This window comes from Arabidopsis lyrata (assembly GCF_000004255.2).
Source record: "Arabidopsis lyrata subsp. lyrata unplaced genomic scaffold ARALYscaffold_8, whole genome shotgun sequence".
Classification (NCBI taxonomy): domain Eukaryota; kingdom Viridiplantae; phylum Streptophyta; class Magnoliopsida; order Brassicales; family Brassicaceae; genus Arabidopsis; species Arabidopsis lyrata.
Window position 1 is genome coordinate 6,412,375 of NW_003302548.1, and position 19,946 is coordinate 6,432,320.

The 19,946-nt window shown below is 39.4% G+C and overlaps 4 protein-coding genes and 1 long non-coding RNA gene across 15 annotated transcripts; 2 read left to right on the plus strand and 3 right to left on the minus strand.

The window, feature by feature from the left end:
• The first annotated feature begins 794 nt into the window (after positions 1 to 794).
• On the plus strand, positions 795 to 6,122 carry LOC9301588 (kinesin-like protein KIN-7J). The gene is made up of 13 exons (XM_021028188.1): positions 795 to 1,369; positions 1,458 to 1,547; positions 1,629 to 1,729; positions 1,834 to 1,947; positions 2,036 to 2,117; positions 2,190 to 2,257; positions 2,339 to 2,401; positions 2,500 to 2,624; positions 2,707 to 3,043; positions 3,141 to 3,774; positions 3,913 to 5,117; positions 5,197 to 5,477; positions 5,568 to 6,122. Exons 1-13 carry the CDS (start codon positions 1,195 to 1,197, stop codon positions 5,911 to 5,913), a joined length of 3,621 nt encoding a protein of 1,206 aa, XP_020883847.1. The 5' UTR covers positions 795 to 1,194; the 3' UTR covers positions 5,914 to 6,122.
• On the minus strand, positions 1,679 to 5,304 carry LOC110229125. Of its 11 annotated transcripts, XR_002332562.1 has the most exons (10): positions 5,213 to 5,304; positions 4,750 to 5,016; positions 4,581 to 4,656; positions 3,853 to 4,206; positions 3,715 to 3,768; positions 3,432 to 3,612; positions 3,208 to 3,324; positions 2,730 to 3,013; positions 2,452 to 2,545; positions 1,679 to 2,332 (listed from the first exon to the last, which is right to left on the minus strand). It is a non-coding gene; the product is annotated as an uncharacterized LOC110229125 (long non-coding RNA). The 11 variants fall into 11 exon arrangements; XR_002332564.1 differs by lacking the exons at positions 4,750 to 5,016; positions 5,213 to 5,304 and having other exon boundaries at positions 3,853 to 4,059; positions 4,148 to 4,206; positions 4,581 to 4,670; XR_002332573.1 differs by lacking the exons at positions 4,750 to 5,016; positions 5,213 to 5,304 and having other exon boundaries at positions 3,432 to 3,513; positions 3,715 to 3,765; positions 4,581 to 4,670.
• LOC9299854 (protein ACCUMULATION AND REPLICATION OF CHLOROPLASTS 6, chloroplastic) lies at positions 5,986 to 9,373 on the minus strand. Its single transcript, XM_021028177.1, has 6 exons — positions 8,771 to 9,373; positions 8,465 to 8,689; positions 8,108 to 8,368; positions 7,036 to 8,026; positions 6,566 to 6,699; positions 5,986 to 6,468 (listed from the first exon to the last, which is right to left on the minus strand). Exons 1-6 carry the CDS (start codon positions 9,269 to 9,271, stop codon positions 6,178 to 6,180), a joined length of 2,403 nt encoding a protein of 800 aa, XP_020883836.1. The 5' UTR covers positions 9,272 to 9,373; the 3' UTR covers positions 5,986 to 6,177.
• Positions 9,374 to 11,624: 2,251 nt separating this feature from the next.
• On the minus strand, positions 11,625 to 14,583 carry LOC9301589 (BRCA1-A complex subunit BRE). Its single transcript, XM_002865469.2, has 13 exons — positions 14,347 to 14,583; positions 14,128 to 14,218; positions 13,862 to 14,051; positions 13,687 to 13,777; positions 13,348 to 13,383; positions 13,152 to 13,253; positions 12,928 to 13,058; positions 12,804 to 12,852; positions 12,629 to 12,718; positions 12,498 to 12,551; positions 12,092 to 12,157; positions 11,900 to 11,997; positions 11,625 to 11,820 (listed from the first exon to the last, which is right to left on the minus strand). The coding sequence occupies exons 1-13, from the start codon at positions 14,422 to 14,424 to the stop codon at positions 11,754 to 11,756; spliced, it is 1,143 nt and encodes a 380-aa protein (XP_002865515.1). The 5' UTR covers positions 14,425 to 14,583; the 3' UTR covers positions 11,625 to 11,753.
• A 1,800-nt stretch (positions 14,584 to 16,383) lies between these two features.
• LOC110227700 (meiosis-specific protein ASY2-like) lies at positions 16,384 to 17,074 on the plus strand. Its single transcript, XM_021022976.1, has one exon. The coding sequence runs from the start codon at positions 16,384 to 16,386 to the stop codon at positions 17,005 to 17,007; it is 624 nt and encodes a 207-aa protein (XP_020878635.1). The 3' UTR covers positions 17,008 to 17,074.
• Positions 17,075 to 19,946: the final 2,872 nt, after the last annotated feature.

Sequence of the window (19,946 nt, forward strand, 5' to 3'; positions counted from 1 at the left end):
TGTGTCTGGATTCTGTCTGTGTGCGTGTGGATATATGTATAAAGCAAGACAATTAGAGTGCTAAGATAACCTTGAATTGTTTTGTTGCAGATTTTTCAGGTATATTCAAAATATTATGATCTAGGTTTAATTCAATATTTTACATAGCGATTGAATTTGTAATAAATATTTTTATAAATTGGTCCGAATTTCTACATGAACATGCTTATAAAGTGTTGTACAACTTAAAGACTAATAATTATAGCATTTAGGACTATATTTGTGGAATAATGTTAAACGATAAAAGAAGAATAACAATAGAGAGATGTTTTTATTGATGAGAATGAAATTCCTTTTGTATTTTTCTCATGTCTTTATAAAGTGTTTGTATTGTTTTTCATATTCACTTACATGACAATGAATTTATATTCTGGTACCGGCCCAAACTATTTGAGTGCCTAAAGCAAAAAAAAATTTGGCTCATTAAAAAAACTGTTATAAAAAAATAATATAAGTTTTAACATGTTTGGGATTCGAAACCGTGACCTGTACAACAAAAGACTTCAAACTAACCACTAGACCACAGTAACATTTTAAAAATTGATGCCCTTAAATCTACTTATAATTATTTGATGCCTAAAGCCCTTGCTTTATGGGCTTTAGCCATGGGCCGGCCCTGCTGGTATGTCACTCATATATCATATATATGTAAATTGTTCCATATCAACAATGAATTTATACGATCTTGTTTGTTTATTTGTAGACATATAAGTAGATTCTTGGTAAATGCCACCAATGCTTTCAGTTATGTGTTTGACAAGGCAACGCAATTATGGTTTTCAATATTTGATTGGATACAATTTTCTCTAATCTGTATTTTGATCGTATTGGCCATTCGTGTAAGAGCTTAGACAGGTCATAGGTTTGCTGAGGAGTACAAGGATTATATCTGTCTACATTCTTATTTTAGGGTTTAGAGAATATATAGATGTTTGTTTGAGGAAGAAGAAACCCCAATAAAGCCTTTTCACCCATTTTTAGAATTTACCCGACTGGTTTTTTTTCCTTGCCTTCTAATTGTATCTTTTTCCCTTCATGCTTTTCTTAAATCCATTATTCTTCTCAATCTAAATGTTTTTTTCTCTCTCTCTTCTCTTCTCAAGCAAGGGATACCAATTCCGGTAGGAATGTATTGAAGAAAGAGAGGGTTGGAAAATGGCGAGTGGCGGAAAGGGGGAGAAGATATTGGTTTCGGTAAGGGTAAGGCCGCAGAACGAGAAGGAGAAGGCGAGGAATGATATATGCGATTGGGAATGTGTTAACAACACAACAATAATCTGCAATAATAATTTGCCTGAGAGGTCTCTCTTCCCCTCGACCTATACATTTGGTAAGATATTCAGAAATATTCAAAGCTAGATTAGCCATTGTAGAGTTAATACAATGATGCTAAGAAAACAAGTTTTGAAATCTTACAGATAAAGTGTTTGGATTCGATTCCCCCACGAAACAAGTCTATGAAGATGGAGCTAAGGAGGTTGCTCTTTGTGTTCTCGGCGGAATCAATTGTAACCAAAACCGACCTTCAATATTTCGATCTGATTTGTCTTTGTACCAATGAATTTGGTTTGACACATTTGGTTTTGCAGCAAGCATTTTCGCATATGGACAAACAAGCAGTGGGAAGACATACACAATGTGTGGCATCACTAAATTTGCAATGGACGACATTTTTTGTTACATTCAAAAGGTTTGAACAAAAACTCTGCAGCATCGACATCTCTTTCTCTCTCTGTCTCTTATTTCTTCCTTCATAAGTACCAAACAACCACTCTTCTTTTTCATTTTCTTCAGCATACAGATCGCAAATTCACTCTGAAATTCTCTGCAATTGAGATTTACAATGAAGCTGTGAGGGATCTCCTAAGTGGGGATAATAATCAACTGAGGCTTCTCGATGATCCAGAGGTACACATCACTTGTTTTTCGATATTATGCTATACTCTCTATCATATTTTGTTAGACCCCACTCATTTCCATCCGCTTGCTTCACCAGAGAGGGACCGTCGTTGAGAAACTTATTGAGGAGACCATCCGAGACAGATCACATCTGGAGGAACTTCTTACAGTCTGTGAAAGTGAGTAACACGCCGGGCTTACATATATATGAATTTAGTTGAATGTTAACTAATGTATCAGTGTTGTTGCAGCTCAGAGGAAGATTGGAGAGACCTCCCTGAATGAAGTTAGCTCTAGATCACATCAAATACTCCGGCTGGTACGTACTCAGTTAATCCATCCTTTTTTCTTCGATTCTGACTTTTCATTCTCGCTATGCTAAACGATGCATTTCCTACAGACAATTGAAAGCACTGGTCGAGAATATTCTCCTGATAGCTCAAGCACTCTTTCAGCGTCCGTGGTATTGTACAATTACAATGAGTAGTTTGGTTTATTGATTAAGCTTTCTACCTTTTTCTTTTTCTGCTGAAATGTGTTTTTGATTCTTTGCCTCTCAAGTGCTTCATTGATCTGGCTGGAAGTGAACGAGCTTCTCAGACTTTATCTGCTGGTACAAGATTGAAAGAAGGTTGTCATATAAACAGGAGTTTACTTACTCTTGGAACAGTCATCCGCAAACTAAGGTTCGATTACATGACATAGTAAAATCATGTTATATCAACGAAGTAGTGTTTTAACAGACAGTGTAATTATTTTGAAGTGCAGTAAAGGTAAAAACGGGCACATACCGTATCGAGACTCAAAGCTAACTCGGATCCTTCAGAACTCTTTGGGAGGAAATGCGAGAACAGCTATCATATGCACAATGAGCCCTGCACGTAGTCATGTTGAACAGTCGAGAAACACCCTTCTCTTTGCAATCTGCGCTAAAGAGGTTACGACAAATGCTCAGGTCAATCTGGTTGTGTCTGAGAAGGCTTTGGTGAGGCAATTGCAAAGAGAACTGGCTCGAATGGAGAATGAGTTGAAGAATCTAGGATCTGCTTCTGGAGACTCTGACTTCTATTCTTTGCTGAAACAGAAAGAGGAAGTGATTGCAAAAGTGATTACACTCTCTTGAATGCTTCTTTTTTACATTGCTCTCCTTTTTCCACTAAAATATCTACTTAATTTTTTAAACTTTTGACCACAAACTGCAGATGGAGGAACAAATGAAAGAATTAAAATGGCAACGTGATGTAGCTCAATCCCAGGTGGAGAATTTACTTAAATCAACAGCAGAAGAGCGGTCTTCTAGGATGGACGAACAATCCATGTTTAGCTCCATGGATTTTGATGCCGATTTCCGAAGAAGAAGCTATGATTCAACAGATCTTGGAGAACCTAGTATCATCAATAATTTAACCGAGAGGAACTTTGAGTTTTTGGAAAATTCTGAAGAAGATGATTTCCTGCTAGATGATAAAACCCCCCAATTTTCGAGGCATAACCTGTATGATGGCTGGGAGGAGTTGGTTCAAATAACCGACGAAAGACTTGAAGATGCATGCAAAGAAGTTAGATGCATTGAACCTGAAGCTGAGCAGAGTATTAGACAACCAGCAACAGTTGAAATCCATGACTTATTAGAATTCATTGTTGATAAGAGAGCTATCTCTGAGGTTCTCTCACCTAGAAAGGAAGAAAGTTTATTAGCTCTAGAATACGAACAAAGCTATAACTCTTCTACAGGTAATGACAAAACCGAGAATGAAGACATGGAGATTAGCACACCTGGAATCGAAGAAACTCTATCAGCTCTGGAATACGAAATAAGCTATAACTCTTCTACAGGTGAAGAGAAAGCCGAGAATGAAGAAGACATGGAGATTAGAACACCTTCAGAAAGTGAAAAGGAAACTGTTGACTCACCAAGAAAGGAAGAAATTTTATCAGCTCCGGAACACGAACAAAGCTATAACTCTTCTACAGGTGATGAGAAAGCCGAGAATGAAGTCATGGAGATTATTAGCACACGTAGAAAGGAAGAACCCTTATCAGCTCTGGAATACGAACAGAGCTTTAACTCTTCTATAGGTAATGAGAAAGCCGAGAATGAAGACATAGAGATTAGCACACCTACAGAAACGGAAAATGTTAACTTATCTTTGAAAACAATAGATGTAGAGTTGTGTGGGAATGCTAAGCCTGAGACATATGAGCTAACTTTTAAGAATTCGGATTTGGAGATGGACCCATCAGTTGAAGCTGAAGAATCACAGGAATCTGTGAAAGAAGACGAAGAAATGAAGAATGAAGAAAGGAAAATGAGTCCTTCCACAAAGCAAGCTGAGCAATGCTTAAATAAAGAAGAAAATGCTCAGTCAGAACAGCAATCAACGGAAGACTGTGAATTGAATTCACTCCCTATTAATAACCAATCAGAAGCCACAGTCGAAGTGGAGTTAACACCCAATGATACTAAGTTAGATGAGGATGCGACATCTGGAGATAAGTGGGAGAGAAAACAGCAACAAGAGGCTGATAAAGATTGTAACGAATCATCTGTCTGCAAAAATATTGGGACAGATGATAATGACAACGACACTTACATGGCTTTGAAAGAAAAAGTTAAGGAGATGCAGAAGAAAATTGAATACCTTATGAGCATGCACACAGCAGAACAACAACAGTCACCCTCCTTCAGAAGAGAATATATGAGCCCAGAATGTTTTACTACCAAAAGAAGCCGAAGTTGCAGAGAGAATCTCTTGAGTGTTAGATCTCCTCATTGGTTTGAGAATTTGGAAGGCAATAACAATACATCACCTGCCTGGAGGGTTATGCAGACAAAAGCTTCACCTGGAAGACCCAACACTTCAAGCATTTCCTTTGATTCGGGGAGTTCTACCTCTATCGATACACGTAGCCTGAAAGACTATGATCCTGAGATGGGTAATAGCTTCCGTGAATTTGTAGCAGGGCTTGAAGAAATGGCAAAGAAGCATCACTCAATTGACTCGACACCGGAGCTAGATTATGGGATTCCATATGCCCCCACAAGAACCGAAAGATTGGAGATCAGACCGGACAGCCCTGCAAATAGCATTAGAGGAAACGAGAATGCATTGCCAAATCCTCAGGAAACCACAGATGCCACCAATAATCAATCAGAGAGAGAGCAGGCCGATGATTCGGTAAGCCAAAATTTTTATTCTCTTTGAAAGACAAAAACTTGCATCCTTTCTCAATAGTTTGGATGATCACAAATAACAGGTAGAAGAATCAAAACCTAAGGAAACAGATTCCACAGAGGCTTCCCAGGAGAAACTACAGGTAGCTGCTAATGGACAATATTCAAGCATTTCTTCAGACTTTGAGAGGCAGCAAAGGCAAATAATAGAGCTTTGGGCGGTTTGCAATGTACCACTGGTTCATAGAACCTACTTCTTCTTGCTCTTCAAAGGTGATCCTTCCGACTATGTTTATATGGAAGTCGAACTTAGAAGGCTATCTTTTCTGAAGCAGACGATATCTAATGACATGGAAGCATCAAGGTCTTTTTCTGCAACACCTTTTTAACGAGTCTCATGAATATCAATCATATACGCATAAGTACTATGCTAACCAGTTCCTTGGGTAATCAGGATACAAACAGTGAAGGCACTCACACGCGAGAAGGAATGGCTTTCCAAACAATTACCAAAGAAGTTTCCATGGAGCCAAAGAATAGAGCTTTACCAAAAATGGGGAGTGGAGGTGAACTCAAAGCAGAGAAGCCTGCAGGTGGCGCACAAGCTGTGGACCAACACCCAAGATATGGAACACATAAAAGAAAGTGCTTCTCTTGTGGCTAAGCTGCTTGGATTTGTTGAGCCAAGTCGGATGCCAAAGGAAATGTTTGGCCTCAGCTTGTTACCTAGAACCGAGAACGTAAAATCATCTGGCTGGAGATTTACCAAATCATTCTCTGGTATACGCTTGACCAGATGATAACCAGAGCACAATTATAAAACAGAAGTCTCCAACTGATCGTTTAAGTTGTGAAAGGCTTGAATGTAAGAAAAGTCAAATTCTGCTTGTACCTGATTGCGAAAGAATCCCAAATTGTAGCCCTTATGTTATAGTTTAGATCAAGGATGAGGGTGTGCCAAGAACGTTAATTTTATTTGTGTTCGTTTATAAACACTAATTTAGAGAGAGAATTTACAAAACAAAGAGAATTTCGCAAGCTCAGGTATGCTACATATGAGCATATTATGATGCAAGAACAGATCCCTCAGTGATTTTCCACCCTGACTTGGACCAGAAGACTTCGTATCTTGTTGTGTAGGTTCTAACATCTGTAGCATTGTTTTCTGGATGAACCAAATCAGATAGACAAGCAGACTCCTCCAGAGTTGCTTCCACCAGAGCACGGGTTCCATCTGCTGAGACTGTCACACTGTCAACAGATAGTTTCAACAGTGTATAATCATAAACCAGCCCAAGCTGCGCAGTTTCCACTGCTCTGTCAGTCCAAATCTTCAGCATTCGCCCATCCAAAACCTATAAATAACCAGAGTCATGAAAGGCACCAGACAGATTTCCAATCAGGTCAACAGTTTTCATACAATTGACTGAAATTGTGGATTTATTCCCATACCTCTGGTAACATGTCTATGCGGTGATCATGCCCAAAAGCCTGAGACTTAATCTTCTGCCACTTGGATACTATACTCTCTGCAGTCCTAGCATCCATTCTGGGAAGTGCTTCTGAATCATCAGCTCTCACTGACCCTAAATCAGAAAAAAAAAAAAAAATTCAAGGAAAGAAAAGTTGGACAAAGCCACACTTAGATAATTTCTAATCCTACGTTTTCCTAAACACAATATGTTGAGAGTGAAATCTACATTTCTGTCTACAGTATGATCATAAATTCAAGCAGCTTACGTAGAGAAAATTTACTCAGCAACTTGTTGGTATAACTTTCGGGACATGTATTAAGTAATTGAAGTTCCTGTTAAGGAATTGGAATAATTTTGAACAAATTCAATGGGAACTATGTTCTAAGCTCACAAACATGCTTACTTTGAGAAATGAACTTATATGATAACTGCATAATTTAATCATACCTATGGTAGCAATGTCAGATTCCATAGAAGAAGCCATATCCTTGCGTTGAAAAGATGAGCTGCTTTTGATAGGCAAATACTTCTGGCTAAACAGTGAAATCATTCCAATAGCCACACCAGCAGCTAGGATCTTCACACTTGCCTCCTTTAACATATCAGCAACAGACATGTTAACATTAATTGCATCAACGCTACTCTTTGAGACCCCAGCTCGAATTGCATAATCATTAGTTTCAAAGTTCTCAGAGGGTCTTTCAGCTTCTGCATTAAAGACGGCAGGCTCACCATCATGGCCTACATTGTTACCAACATGATCTACTCTAAGCACCGTCTCTTGTGCATCCTTGGGTTCAGCTGAGGTTCTATCTGCATAGCGAGAAGGAAAAACTTTCTGCAGTGCCTGCATAGCACTAGCCTTCACATGCTCGGCTCCAATCCTTGCCATGGCTGCAGCAGCAGCTAAAGGAGAACCCTGAACTACCTCCACTCTTTCCAAGTAATTCAAAACCATGGGATCATCATAATAGTCCCCAAGTTTAAAATTGTTATCTTTGGTGTCTCTGAACCTAGGAAAGACAACCCCCGCCAACCAGGTTTCCAACAATTTGCATAGCCCAGGGAGATCATCATTGTCATCAAGATTTGAATTCTCCAAGACAAACTCCACAATAGCTGGATTCCTATATTGTGAATCCTCACTGTCTAAGCCCAACCAAGTACGGCATTCATCAACTTTGCCTATAAGCAGTGCACAGAGTCCCCTTTCTAGACCAAAGTCTATCTCCCAATTATTCCGTGTATCATACAACATCGCAGGAATCTCCATAGCCATTACTTTAGCCTGCTGAAGTTGCTGGAATTGCTTATCAGCATCCTGCAAAAGATGTGGTTTCTTACCAATAAAAGCCTGAGCCACAAGCGCAAGTGCAACTTCGTAAACTTCAAATGACTCTGCTGGAATATTGCTGGGCGTAGCTACAAAAAGATCAACCTACCAGACAACATACATTAGAAGGAGAAACCTAAAGTTAAATCATGCTAAAGAAATAAGAAAAGTATCTAAATTGTATACCTGCTCAGCAGCTGTCATTCGTAAAAACGCCTCATTCATAAATTTTTCTCGGGTCAAACCCCCAACAAGAGCTGATGCTCCACCTCCTCCAACAGACCATAAAATATTTCGCACACCGCTTAAACCATTTAGTCTTTTCGCTGCATAATCATCACCAAGCGGTAAGCCAAGAAGCTCCAATACATAACGCGGAGTAATCTCTTCCAAAGTCTCATCAATTTGTGCACGTAAATCCGGAGCAAGGCTACTTGCTCCTTCCTCCTGCACAAGACTCAAAAACAAAGTATCAAATCCAGAGAATTCTTACAAGGCCAATGCAACCAATACAGCAAACTATCCCAAAACAAGTCCAACTACCTGCAAAAGCTTCAAAGCTTCCTCAACAAACTCATAACCAGTAATAAAATCAGGTGGATCCAAAGCCATAGCATCCCTCGAGATATCGAGAAACGCAAGCGCCATAACTAAAACAACATCCTGCTTAAACGACTTAGGCAACCTCTCCTTAAGCAGAGCTTCTCCAACCCGAAGAACAACCTCAGTCTCACCAGCTTCTTGCAATACACAGAGAGCACCAGGAACCTTCAGCAGATAAAGTTCCTTCCTTTATCCATTTCATGAATCGAACAAAGAAAGATTACTCCGAATCGAAATTGAAATTACCTTTTCCCAAGGAACATCAGTGATGACTGTAGCTTCTTCATCATCAACAAGACCTTCATTGTACTCTCTTCTAGACCGAGGATTCGACAGAGTTTCACAAGCAGCTTGAAGAATCTGTCTCCTGCTGATTAAAGCATCGTCGCTAAACCCGAATTGCGGCGGTTTCGAAACCCTAGCTTCGAATGATCTTCTGATTCCATCAGTTAAGAAATGCGTCTGAGCTCCTAATACTTGGTAGAAATCGATGGGAATGGGAATGTGGCGTTCGGGACGATCGATAGATGGTGGTGGAGAGACGAGAGTGGCGGTGGCGGTGGCGAAGGAGGAGGAGGAGGAATCGGAGGTGAAATTGAAGTCGGAGAGAAGACGGTCGGCCCATTTGCTGGCGGAGCAGATCGTAGTGGAGGTGTTGTGGCTACGTCGGAGCTTTGTCGTCGCCGGTGGAAGTCGGCATAATTGGAACGGGAAGAGACCAATGCCGACGTGACTCAGAGATTCCATAGGAGCCTGTAACTGCTGCTACACTACAAAACTTTGTTCTGTTTTCATTTTATTTTGGACTGTTCATATATTGAAAAGAGTGTTTGGTCTTCTAGGGTTTATGGTATGATTTTTTTTTTTTTTTTTATCAAATGGTATATTGATTTTGAGTGGTAAATTCTTTGTAGAATAAAACAAAAAAAAAAAAACTCAATAATTTCATTTGATAAAAAAAAAATCAGTTTTGAGTTAAGCAATGTATTTTAGAACCATGTTAGTTAAAACAAAATGAATATTGGTGGACTTCTAAACAAAATGAAAAACACCTTAAAATCACCAAATTAAGTTGGGTTCAAAGAAAAATAAACCAATTTGATTTATATGAGAATCGATTTCGTTCTTATTTAAATCCAAGATGATTGAAACCCGTAAATCAGTTCTAATTTGATTATGCGGTTCTTCGTACTCGATTTTGCTTATCTTCCGAAATAAAATTATAAATTATATTTTTTCTAAATTGGAATTATTGAAGATGATAAGAAGGAGGTGGAACAATCAACCTTATCGTGCAACTAAGAAAAAGTACTAAATTCTAAAGTTCGAATGTTTTGCTTTAGCCTTTTAAAACTTATTTCTTTTTGTTATTGCGATGTGAGGAAAAAGTTTGTTTTTTGTTTTTTGTTTTTTTTTGAAATGTGTGGTATATTCTTTAAAGAAATCGTGGGCTTCAAATATTGTGTTTGAAACCCATTAGATATAAGAAAATATGTTGGCCAAAAGAAGAACAAAAATTTAGTATCAATTTACTTTCTTGAAGATTTCATCAATTGCATAGTTGTTTGAAAGAAAGGCTGATAGTATATCTTAAAAATACATTAGAAGATATGATTGATGAAATTAAGAAGAGGTGCATTATGATTATTACTGTTGACCAATGTGGGAAAATGAAGACAAAACTTATAGGTGAAAAGAAAGCCAGTTACAAAACTCATTTGCTAAAGTCTGAGATATCTTAAGTGGAGTTCCTTACATCTATTCTAAGGCCATTTTCAGAAAGTGGAAGTTTGATCATCTCTATGTTTGCTTTGAAGCAGTCTTAGATGCAGTCATGGTCTCATGGAACCATCAAAGGCACGTTTTTAACCTTAATCAAAAACAAAAGATTTCTCTTTTTAATAGATTCTATAGTTTTCTCCTTCAAGTTCATTGCTTGCATGTACTTTTACTGCTTACTAGCCTTTTTGTTTTCTAAAAATGTCAATTTATTAAGTAGGATCAAAGGCCATATGTTCGTTATAGTTAGAAGAAGCAAAGACATTCACATTAGTATGTTTTCCATTTCATAGCCAATAGCTAAAGTTTTAAAGTCAAATCGACTACCATAATTATAACCAATCATATCTGTTTTTTTTTCCTAATTAACCTAACAAAGAGAAAGTACAGTCGGGATCATAAAAGTCGCATAAAACCCATGAACGCATTGAAAACACAATAGTTAGGAGTCATGACACAAGATGTTTAACTAGAGAGATCTACAACAAATTCAGGTAGAAGAAGAGAGACAAAGTCGGAATCAACATTGAGTCCATTCACTACAAATTACAAAAACTTACTTTTAAAAACAAAAGGGAATTTCTAGATTTTCAGACGCTATAAAAGTCTGAAGTCAGTACAAAATTCCAACAAAACCATCAAAAGAGAGACCGCGATTATAATACCTAGTTTGATCCCCACTGACTTAATAATGTTGAATCGTCTAAGGGTTCAAATGGTTGCGGCGGTTAGAGCGGACAAATCCATTTGCGGTTTGGACCGTTTTTGTTTACCATTCATAAACTATAATCCGTTGTAGTGCGGATTGAAAAAAATAGAACAAATCCGCGGCGGACTAACTATAAACTGCTTTTACGTAGAGATAAACTTAGTCTGCGATGGTTTGTTGTCCTCTTCAAAAATAGAGTGGTTTCGTCTGTTAGCAGTTTAATCCGCTTTTCCCACATCATATATTCAAAGCATAAATAATCTATTCCACCTAAGAACTATGTAAACCTGCCAGTGGCCGTGCCTCGAACCCTGGTGGCGGAAGTCACAGCTGTGACCCCTTTACCACTAGGCGACAAGGCCCGGTTGATGAACATATTACATATAGATAGAAGTAACAGAAAGCCTAGGACTTAATTCTAGAGAACTTTAAAACTCTTCAAACCCACTCATTCCCTTCCTTCTCTTTTCTTAATATCCTATTGAAGTCATGTAAAATTCGAAACTTTTATGACATGTAAAAGCAAACAGAGCCAATGAATCCTCCGTGACAAAGAAAAAAAAAAAAAAAAAAAAAAAAAAGAGCCAATGAATCCTATAGCCAAGAAAAAACTTGTTGAAATCAAGAAGAAATGCTTATAATTGTATTCTCCTTAAAGCATAACAGTACTCCATTTCAGTTTAAATAGCAAGAGGAGTGTTACACAAAATTTAGACAAAACTAACTTTAAATATAGATACACTAATGTTGGAGTAGAGCTTCGTTACAATATTTTTTGAAGTTGACAGTCTCGTCGGTCAGGAAGTCACTGCAAAAAGTAAACTTTTAAATGTTAAGAAGGAGAACTAGTTAATGAGACATCTAAGAAAGAGTCCAAAGAGACTAACCACAGTCTCTCAGCCATGCGCCCCACTTCCCATCTTGGACTCCATGGGTACTCAGTGAAGAGGTTTGATTTTACCGGCACGCTCGATTGGTTTAAATGCTGCATACAGAAAACTTGTCATTTCTTTATACCTAAAGAAATAAAGAGAATCCTGAAGCCTTCTATTTGGTTTGTTTACAAATAGTTTTGATACCTGACAACTCTGAAGCATTAGGGTTGGTTGCTGCTTCGGAAATTGAGTTGAAAAGAAGAAATGAACCTACATCAAAGCCAAAAACCCAATTATCCACAGCTAAAACCTATATAAATTAATACTCGATAAATTAATACTTCGTTAAATTAATAATTTTCTCCAGCCGTAAATTGATATTTTGGCCTAAATATCACCTACGTAAATTAATAAACACGATAAATTAATAAAATTTAGTAAAATACATAGGTTCCAATATTATTAATTTATAGAGGTTTTAGTGTATTTATTCTGAAACTGAGAGTTCTCTAGAAGACAAGTTTCAACATGATTAAATGCAATTGAATCAAAATCCATTTTGGAGTATAAAAAATAAAAATAAATAAGGCTTGAATAGTGATGGAATTACCATGAAAGTAAATTGTCCAGAGGCAGTAAGGAATGTAGCCTTACGGCAAAAGGTCTAGCAAGAAAAAAAGAAAGTTAAGCAGCTTGGAAACATTTATAAACTTATGTCAAGGCGTGCGAAGAAATGCTTACAGGATCAGCTTCAAGAGGTCTTCCAAGAAAAAGAGTCAAAGTCTCAATAAAACTCCTCCTTAAATCAATTGCAGAAACAGCTTCCTCCATCTAGAAACTAAGCTAATAAGGCACTCATACCCACAAACTAAATACATTTTTGAAAATGTAAGAAGGAAGATTTAGTTGAACTGACTTGTCTCTCAAGAGTTTCTTCGAGATGAGGAAGATATTCAGCCAAGCACCTTTGAAATAGAAATATACGATTAATACATGTATTGTTTGCAGGTAACGTGAACTGTGTATGGCATGTAACTTACATCCCGTCCATCCATGGAGGAAGTTTAACATCCTCAACAGAGAATAGAGCTTTTAAATCAGAAGATGATACTAATTTCAAACGAGGTGTCGAAGGTGCAGATTCATATTTTCGAAGAATCGGGTATACTACCTGCACCCGTAACCAGTTTATCAAGAAGATGCTAGAGGGTAAAAAAGACTAAATAATAGGAAAAAGGAAACTTTTAGGGAACTAAAAGAAAACCTGAAGATAAATCTTCTGCTGATGCTTCCAAGGACAGCCCGCTACCATTTTGTTTATGTTCATATCCATCACAAGAGGTACTGCAAACTTGACTTCCTCTGGCTACACTAAAAATTAAAGGTCACAGATAGTCAAATGCATCCAAGGTGTCTGACTTCACAGAGAAATGATCAAGAGTCTTGACAGCAATAATTACCTTGTCAACTCCTGAAGCCATTTGCATTTCAATTCCCTGAGAATGGGCGAACAAGAAAAACATTAACATAGAGAACAATGAGAAGTTCTAACTAAAATGGTGGTTCCAGTTGTTCCCAAGGAAAAAGTTGCAAACCAAAAAGAAAACTACTTATGAACCCATCATTTAGTGGCAAGCCTAACATTAAACAGAATCTATATTCTCGAAAGGTCTTAGCTACTCAAATAATATCACACCACAACTTTGCTTTTTTCCATCACTTGAAGGTGTAAATGCAGCTAGAAGACAGGATAAAACTAATAATAATTCCTAATGTAAAAAGAATGACCAGCATGATACCTTGCGAGTTAAAACGGTGCTAATCTCAAACTTCACGCGATCATCATCAACTTGGCCCACACGCCTTCTTTGGTATGCCACATATTGATCCCTAAAGAATATATCGACTAAGCCAAGCACGAACCTCCAGAGAAGCGTCAAATTTTAAAACAGACAATGGCAAAAAGGAAAAAACCTCAATCCTTGAATGATAACAAGTAACCGCGTCGAGTCCTCGTTATCCCACTGGGACAAAGCCTTCTTCAATGATGATATCTGATCATCATCAGGAGCAATAGCACTACACGGCATAAAATCTTCGTCGTCTGGTCCGAATACGAAATCAGGAGGATCCACTGGATACTCTGAATTGTAAATAACATCCCCTGCCACAATAAGAACACGAAATCAAAGATCCGCTTCGACAAAATCGTTGCGTAATTACCCGAAGAAAACACTTACATTTGATAGTCTCTAGACAATAAGGTATCACCAAAGTAAAGCGATCGAGAATCTTGGGATTAATCTTGTTACCAGACCAGACATTTTCGATCTACATAGAACAAATCAGTCAATTACGCTTAGAAACCCTAACTTTCTACTTTCTACGGCGAATCAAAATCCAGGACCTTGAAGAAGATGATCGAAGATTGAATCTCGTGAAATTGGAGATGTTGTTACCTTGATGGAATCAGGCGAGTGATTGAGTAAGTAGTGGAGCTGGTCAGCGATTAGAGGTGGGAGTCCTTCGAACGCCATAGGAGGATCAAAGTGACGGCGGTAGTACTCACGCGCCGGGTGGTGGAAACTGGAATTCAAAGTTCGGGGAGGGCCGGTTCACGGTTGCGGTGGAGAAATTGAACGCACACGATTGACGATTCATCCACCGAATTTTACAAGGCAAAATTGACGGTGTGGTTTTAAAATTTGAATAAAACTCCAGTATTTAAGTTTTTTTAATCTAATGTAAAATTTTAATATTTTTTCAATGAAGATTTAATTTTTAACAAAATAATTAAAATTTAATTTACGGTGGATATAAAAGATTTTATATTCTCCAAAAATCAGAAAACTGAAATAATAATAAGTGGTTCTTGTTCCTACCAAAAATAAAATGATAAAAAACCCGAAAAAACTGCCATCTAATTTTTTTTTGGCCGTTTAATTCATGTAGTATTAAATTTGAAAAAAAAATATCTTAGTTAATTTCGGTTGCCTTTTAAAACCTTCGTTTTTTAAAAATTGGTAAAATTGTACCTTCGAGTTAACGACTGTTAACTTTGCTAACGGAAACACTAACTGCAGTTAAAACTTAACCCATGGTGTTTACGTATATATATACAATCTCTTTTCAAAACTTCACGAATATATCGTCGTAGTCAGGTGGTTAAACTTTGGAAGACTACCCTAGTGAACTTGGTTTGATGCCTCCCTTCGTCTATTTTCAAATGTTTTTAATTTTTTCTTTAATTTTTTTTTTTACTTCATTGAAGAGAAAGGAAGCAAGCGATCTCCCTTAGAGAGAGTCACTGGATTGAAGAGAAAATGAGGCGAAATCAAAGGATCCTGAGGGAAGATACAAAGGAGATTCGAGAGATTATTGATGTTGTTGTTGCTTCGGTTATGGCGGAGTGAAATTGGGGTTTTGGAACAGAGAAAAGCTTACCATGATTTATAGGTCGATTTGATGCGAGAGATGTGAGGGTAAGGGACGAAGGAGAGAATTAGTTTCGCGAAATCGTTGAATAAGCCTGGAATTAAGGTTAAGCTTGGATCGATTTGAGGCATAGATTGAAGAATCGTCGGATGGAGGTTATGGGTTTGGTTTTGTGGATGTCGGATTCACACACTCAAGTATTTTTGTTAATAGGGAAGATTATTCTTGAGGGACAAAAAATAAGAATGTAAAAAGCTTATGAATTGCTACAAAAATTGCTATAGTATTTCTTGCTTCGAAGAAAAAGGTCCCCTTTACATGGCCATTGGCCTCTATATTTATACATAGAAAAACGACATTTAAATGGCTAATTAAATACAATTATTCTCTCTTAAATGCGTCCGTTTTGATCTTTGACTTTAATGCTTAACGTTTGAATTGAGTTGACTCTGATCTTCATGGGCCTCGCCTTTTGCCCCAAGTGTTCTTGAACCGACTTACCCGTGTCTTCTACACCGAACTCATGTCGAAGTGCAGTCACTTCCGATTCTCGAAGTGGTGATAGCCACTACGACCGTTCCTTCGTCTCACGGGTCCAATGGGCTTTATCCTTTATGGGCCATTATCTTGACTACGTGGCAATCTTTGGTTGGTCTCGGGCTTCTGGTGCGGGATCCGACACCAACAATTAGCCCCCCAAGTTCTTCGAAGTGCTATTCCAATTCGGAGGACTTTAAATGCTCAAGTGACCAAAGATTGCGCTCGAGAATCTTTCTGATTTCCCGCCGAAAATCTCATCACTCCTTTAATTTCGGCACTAGCCATTTTTTAACCGAGTGACATCTGTCATCATTATGACCGTATATTGATTAATTACTATTAAAATGGGAAAAAACCTTCCCACTCTCCACACAACTTCCGAGGCGGTTCCATCATTTAGTTTGTGTAAGATAACTTCTTTTCATCATCATTTTCTACTTTTATGCTTTAATCGAAACTCCTCTCTTCTCTTTCCTCGCCGATTTTCTCTTTGCCGAAACTTGAATTTTTCATTCCTCCGAATGACTTCTGATTCCGATAGACCCGAGTCTCCGTCTTTCGATGAAAGGCGTTCTAGTAATGACGAGTGCACCCGCCCTAATGATATTGCTGGTCCGCACTACAGAACCACCTGCACCCTTCAATCTCTCGAACGATTGAGGGAGCTCTGCCGAATTCTACCGGGAATTATGGCGGAGGCGCAGATAGCCGATCCCACAGAATCCCCAGAAAGCCATCGCGATGGTTACTTCTGTGTGTACGAGATTTATTTCAAGGGTTGCGGATTAACCTTCCCGCTTCCCGAAGCCCTGGTTCGGTACTTGGCGGTTCTCGAGATCGCTCTTCCTCAATTAACCCCCAATCTTCTCCGAACCATACTTGGAATTATAACAATAGCGGCGGAAGCCGGATACATTATAGGGGTCCCCGAGTTGAATGAGCTTCTAAGCGTGAGAAGTTCATCGAAGAAGACAGGATATTTCTCGGCATACCCTAATGCTAACAAGAACGTCATTTCACATCTTCCAAACAAGGATGAAAATTGGCATCACCCTTGGTTCCTGATTAAGAAAACCCCTGCTTCGATTGGAAGTCTATCAGATTTACTCCCATCGAAGTGGTCCGCGAAACCTGGTAGAAATTAGGTCGCATACATCTTTTCCGGTTGTTTTATTATCTTTATTGACTGAAACCGTTGTTTCATTTCGCAGCTTTCGTCGCTTCCACTCTCCCATCTGAAGAGTTCATCAAATTCTTCAAAATAATTCTCGAAGGGGAAACCCTTTGGAATTCTTTCACTCTTGAACGATTCCTAGAAGCTAACCACAGACTCAGGATGAGTCCACCGGGTCAACTTCACCAACTTCTGCCTCCTCCCTCAACTCAGGGGATGTCATCTCGGGCCCTTGCGGCCAAGCGTAAGGTGCTTTCCAAGCCGATGGCTGAGGCTTGCGAGGAGAAGAAAAAGTTTCTCGCGACTTCTATAGATAAGAAGGACTACAGTAGGACCCTGCTGGTTGATGATGGCAGCACCGAAGGAGCCAGATCCGTTGCTTCTTTCAGATTAACTCCTCGTCGCGATCGTCGTGACTCACGTTCTCCTCGGAGGGACCGATCTCCTCGTTGTGATTCACCTCGTCCTCCCCGAGATGATTTTAGCAACGAACCACTTAAGAACTTGGTTCGCCGGAAGAGAGACAAGTCCTCTCGTAGTGATTCTTCCCCGCGAAGGGAAAAGTCAAGGGCCCGGACTGACCGTTCACCTCGATCATCCCATCCTACTGAACCAATGGGTCCTCCACGACCGGTTGATATGTCTTCCTCTTCCCAGCCCGACAGTGAAAAGACTGCCCGGAGCGCATCTCCAAAAAAGGGAGATTCTGAATCTCGAGATGCTTCCTCGAGGTTAAAGCCTGCTCTTGTCCCTCAAGTCAAATCGCTTTCAGGTTTGGTGGTTTACACAGTCTTAAAAGTTTTTGTCTCTATTCAGATTCCGATTTTTACAACTCTTCTTCCTTCTTAGCTATGGAGAAGGAAGGCAGCGTTTTCCGATGCTTCAAGACCCGATCGGGTTAGATCTTGCCAGACTTCGACAAGTGGCGCCCTGCGATTCGTGAACGCTATTTGCTTCATGCTCATCATTCATCCCGGGTTAGTTCCGCTTTATTTTTCCGATTATGCTGCCGTTCATCGAAATGACTCACCATCCCGATTTCATGCATAATGGCAGGCTAACGGTGAACTTAATGACATGATTGAACATTATGAGGGGCTGGTCCTTGGTCGGGAAAAGGAGATTGACGCGTGGAAGAAAAAACTTTCTGCTCTTGAGGCCGAACTAAGCTCTTCTACCGGCTCCAAGCACGATCTGGAGGACAAGGTCGACAATCAAACATCCGAGCTGGTGAAGATAAAAGGGGAGCTGCAGGACCAGTACGACCAGAATTTCAAACTCCAGGATGAGCTTTCTGGTGTTCAGGGTAGGCTTCACGAATCCGAATCAACCGCTGATACCCTGAACAACCAACTTATTGAGCTTAACGCGAAGTATAAGGCGATCGCCAAATTGCGTGATTCTGAGTTGGCGAGGTCGGCATCGAAAGCCAGAAAGGAGGTTAAGGGACGCGGGATGGAGTTGATCCAAGGAGCCATCCGCTTCATTCAAACCGAGAAAGCTAGGTCAGATCTGGAGTCAGACATCAAGGAGCATGAGAGCAATCTGATTGTGATCGATGAAATCCATGAAACAGATTTCTCCGAGGTACAAGAGAGGACCGAACTATCGGCTAATCTTTCTGAAAAGCGGAGTCGCTTGGCAGCTCTTCCTACTTCGACCTTCAACCTGCAGGACTTCGAGGAATTCTTCACTGAATCGCCTCCTATAAGTGGGTCTAGACTGGGCAGGTACCTCTTACTACCTTTTCCTCACCTTATGTTTTTAAAATTGACTAGGACTGCCCTTCCCAGGCTCAAGTGAGACGGAAGATGTCGTCCCACCCGAAGTTCCTGCTGCACCGGAGGTCACTCCGGAGGATGGTTGTAATGTAGAGGGCGGACCAAGAGCTCCACCTGACCAAGCACCAGTCAAGGAGGTGAATGAAACTTCGGTTGCTGAGCCGGAGTCCGAGGTGGATATCACTCCGTAGTGGCTGCGTCCACTTTGAATTGGGAATTGTCCCATTTATTTTAAAACTTAATTTCGAACTTGTCTTTGCCTAAGGAGGCTTTATTATTTCTTTTGAACAAGATATTTTCCTGAGAAGGCTTTTAAACCTTTCTATGTTTTGACCCCAAGGGGGTTCGGTTAAAATTATGTGCGGGTTTGCAAAGTCCGCTTTTAACCCTTTGTGGCCTTGTGGTTATGCTTTTTAGTTTTTTAGGCTGATCAGACCTTTCTCTTAAGAATGCGAGAACTGAGCTCAGCTTAAAGCGAGTTCCCCACTTCGGGTTTAGTAAACTCGGTAAATTTATTGGGCTTGGGCCTTAGAAACTTTTGTAGTTAATGCGACGGTTGCTCTTTCCCTTCTTATTTCTTAAAAGTAGGAAAACGGCTCGTCTTTAATGCAATATCTTCCTTTTCTCGATTTTCCAAAAATGGTTTAAACCACTCGGGCACACTATCATTATTGGATTTATGGTTCCAAGATAAAACCCTAAACCATTATAAATAAAGGCTTACCTACCTCTAAGCTTTCTTTAAATACGATTTTAGAATCTTACTTGAGAAATATTACGAGAATGGAAAACGAAAAAGTAGCCCCCATTGATCCTGGCAGCCCACTATTCTTGTCCGGCGACGGCTTTGAACCGGCCGGCGTTCTTTTCCCTCACGCCGTCTTTCACTTTCCTTCAAAGGAGAAGAAAGAGGCTTGCGACTTTATTGACAAGGTTAATATATGTCGTCTTTGATTAAAAGCTTTTTGTTTCATCTTATTCATTCATCTTTATGCTAGGTTGCCGACAAACACCGTCGCTTGTGTGAAGAGAGGCAGCGGCTAGGCCTCAAAAGGCAAACACTCGAGGCTCGCATTGCTCGGGTGGAGAGGAAGATACGGGCTTTGGAAAGTGATCCCTTTCAATGGGA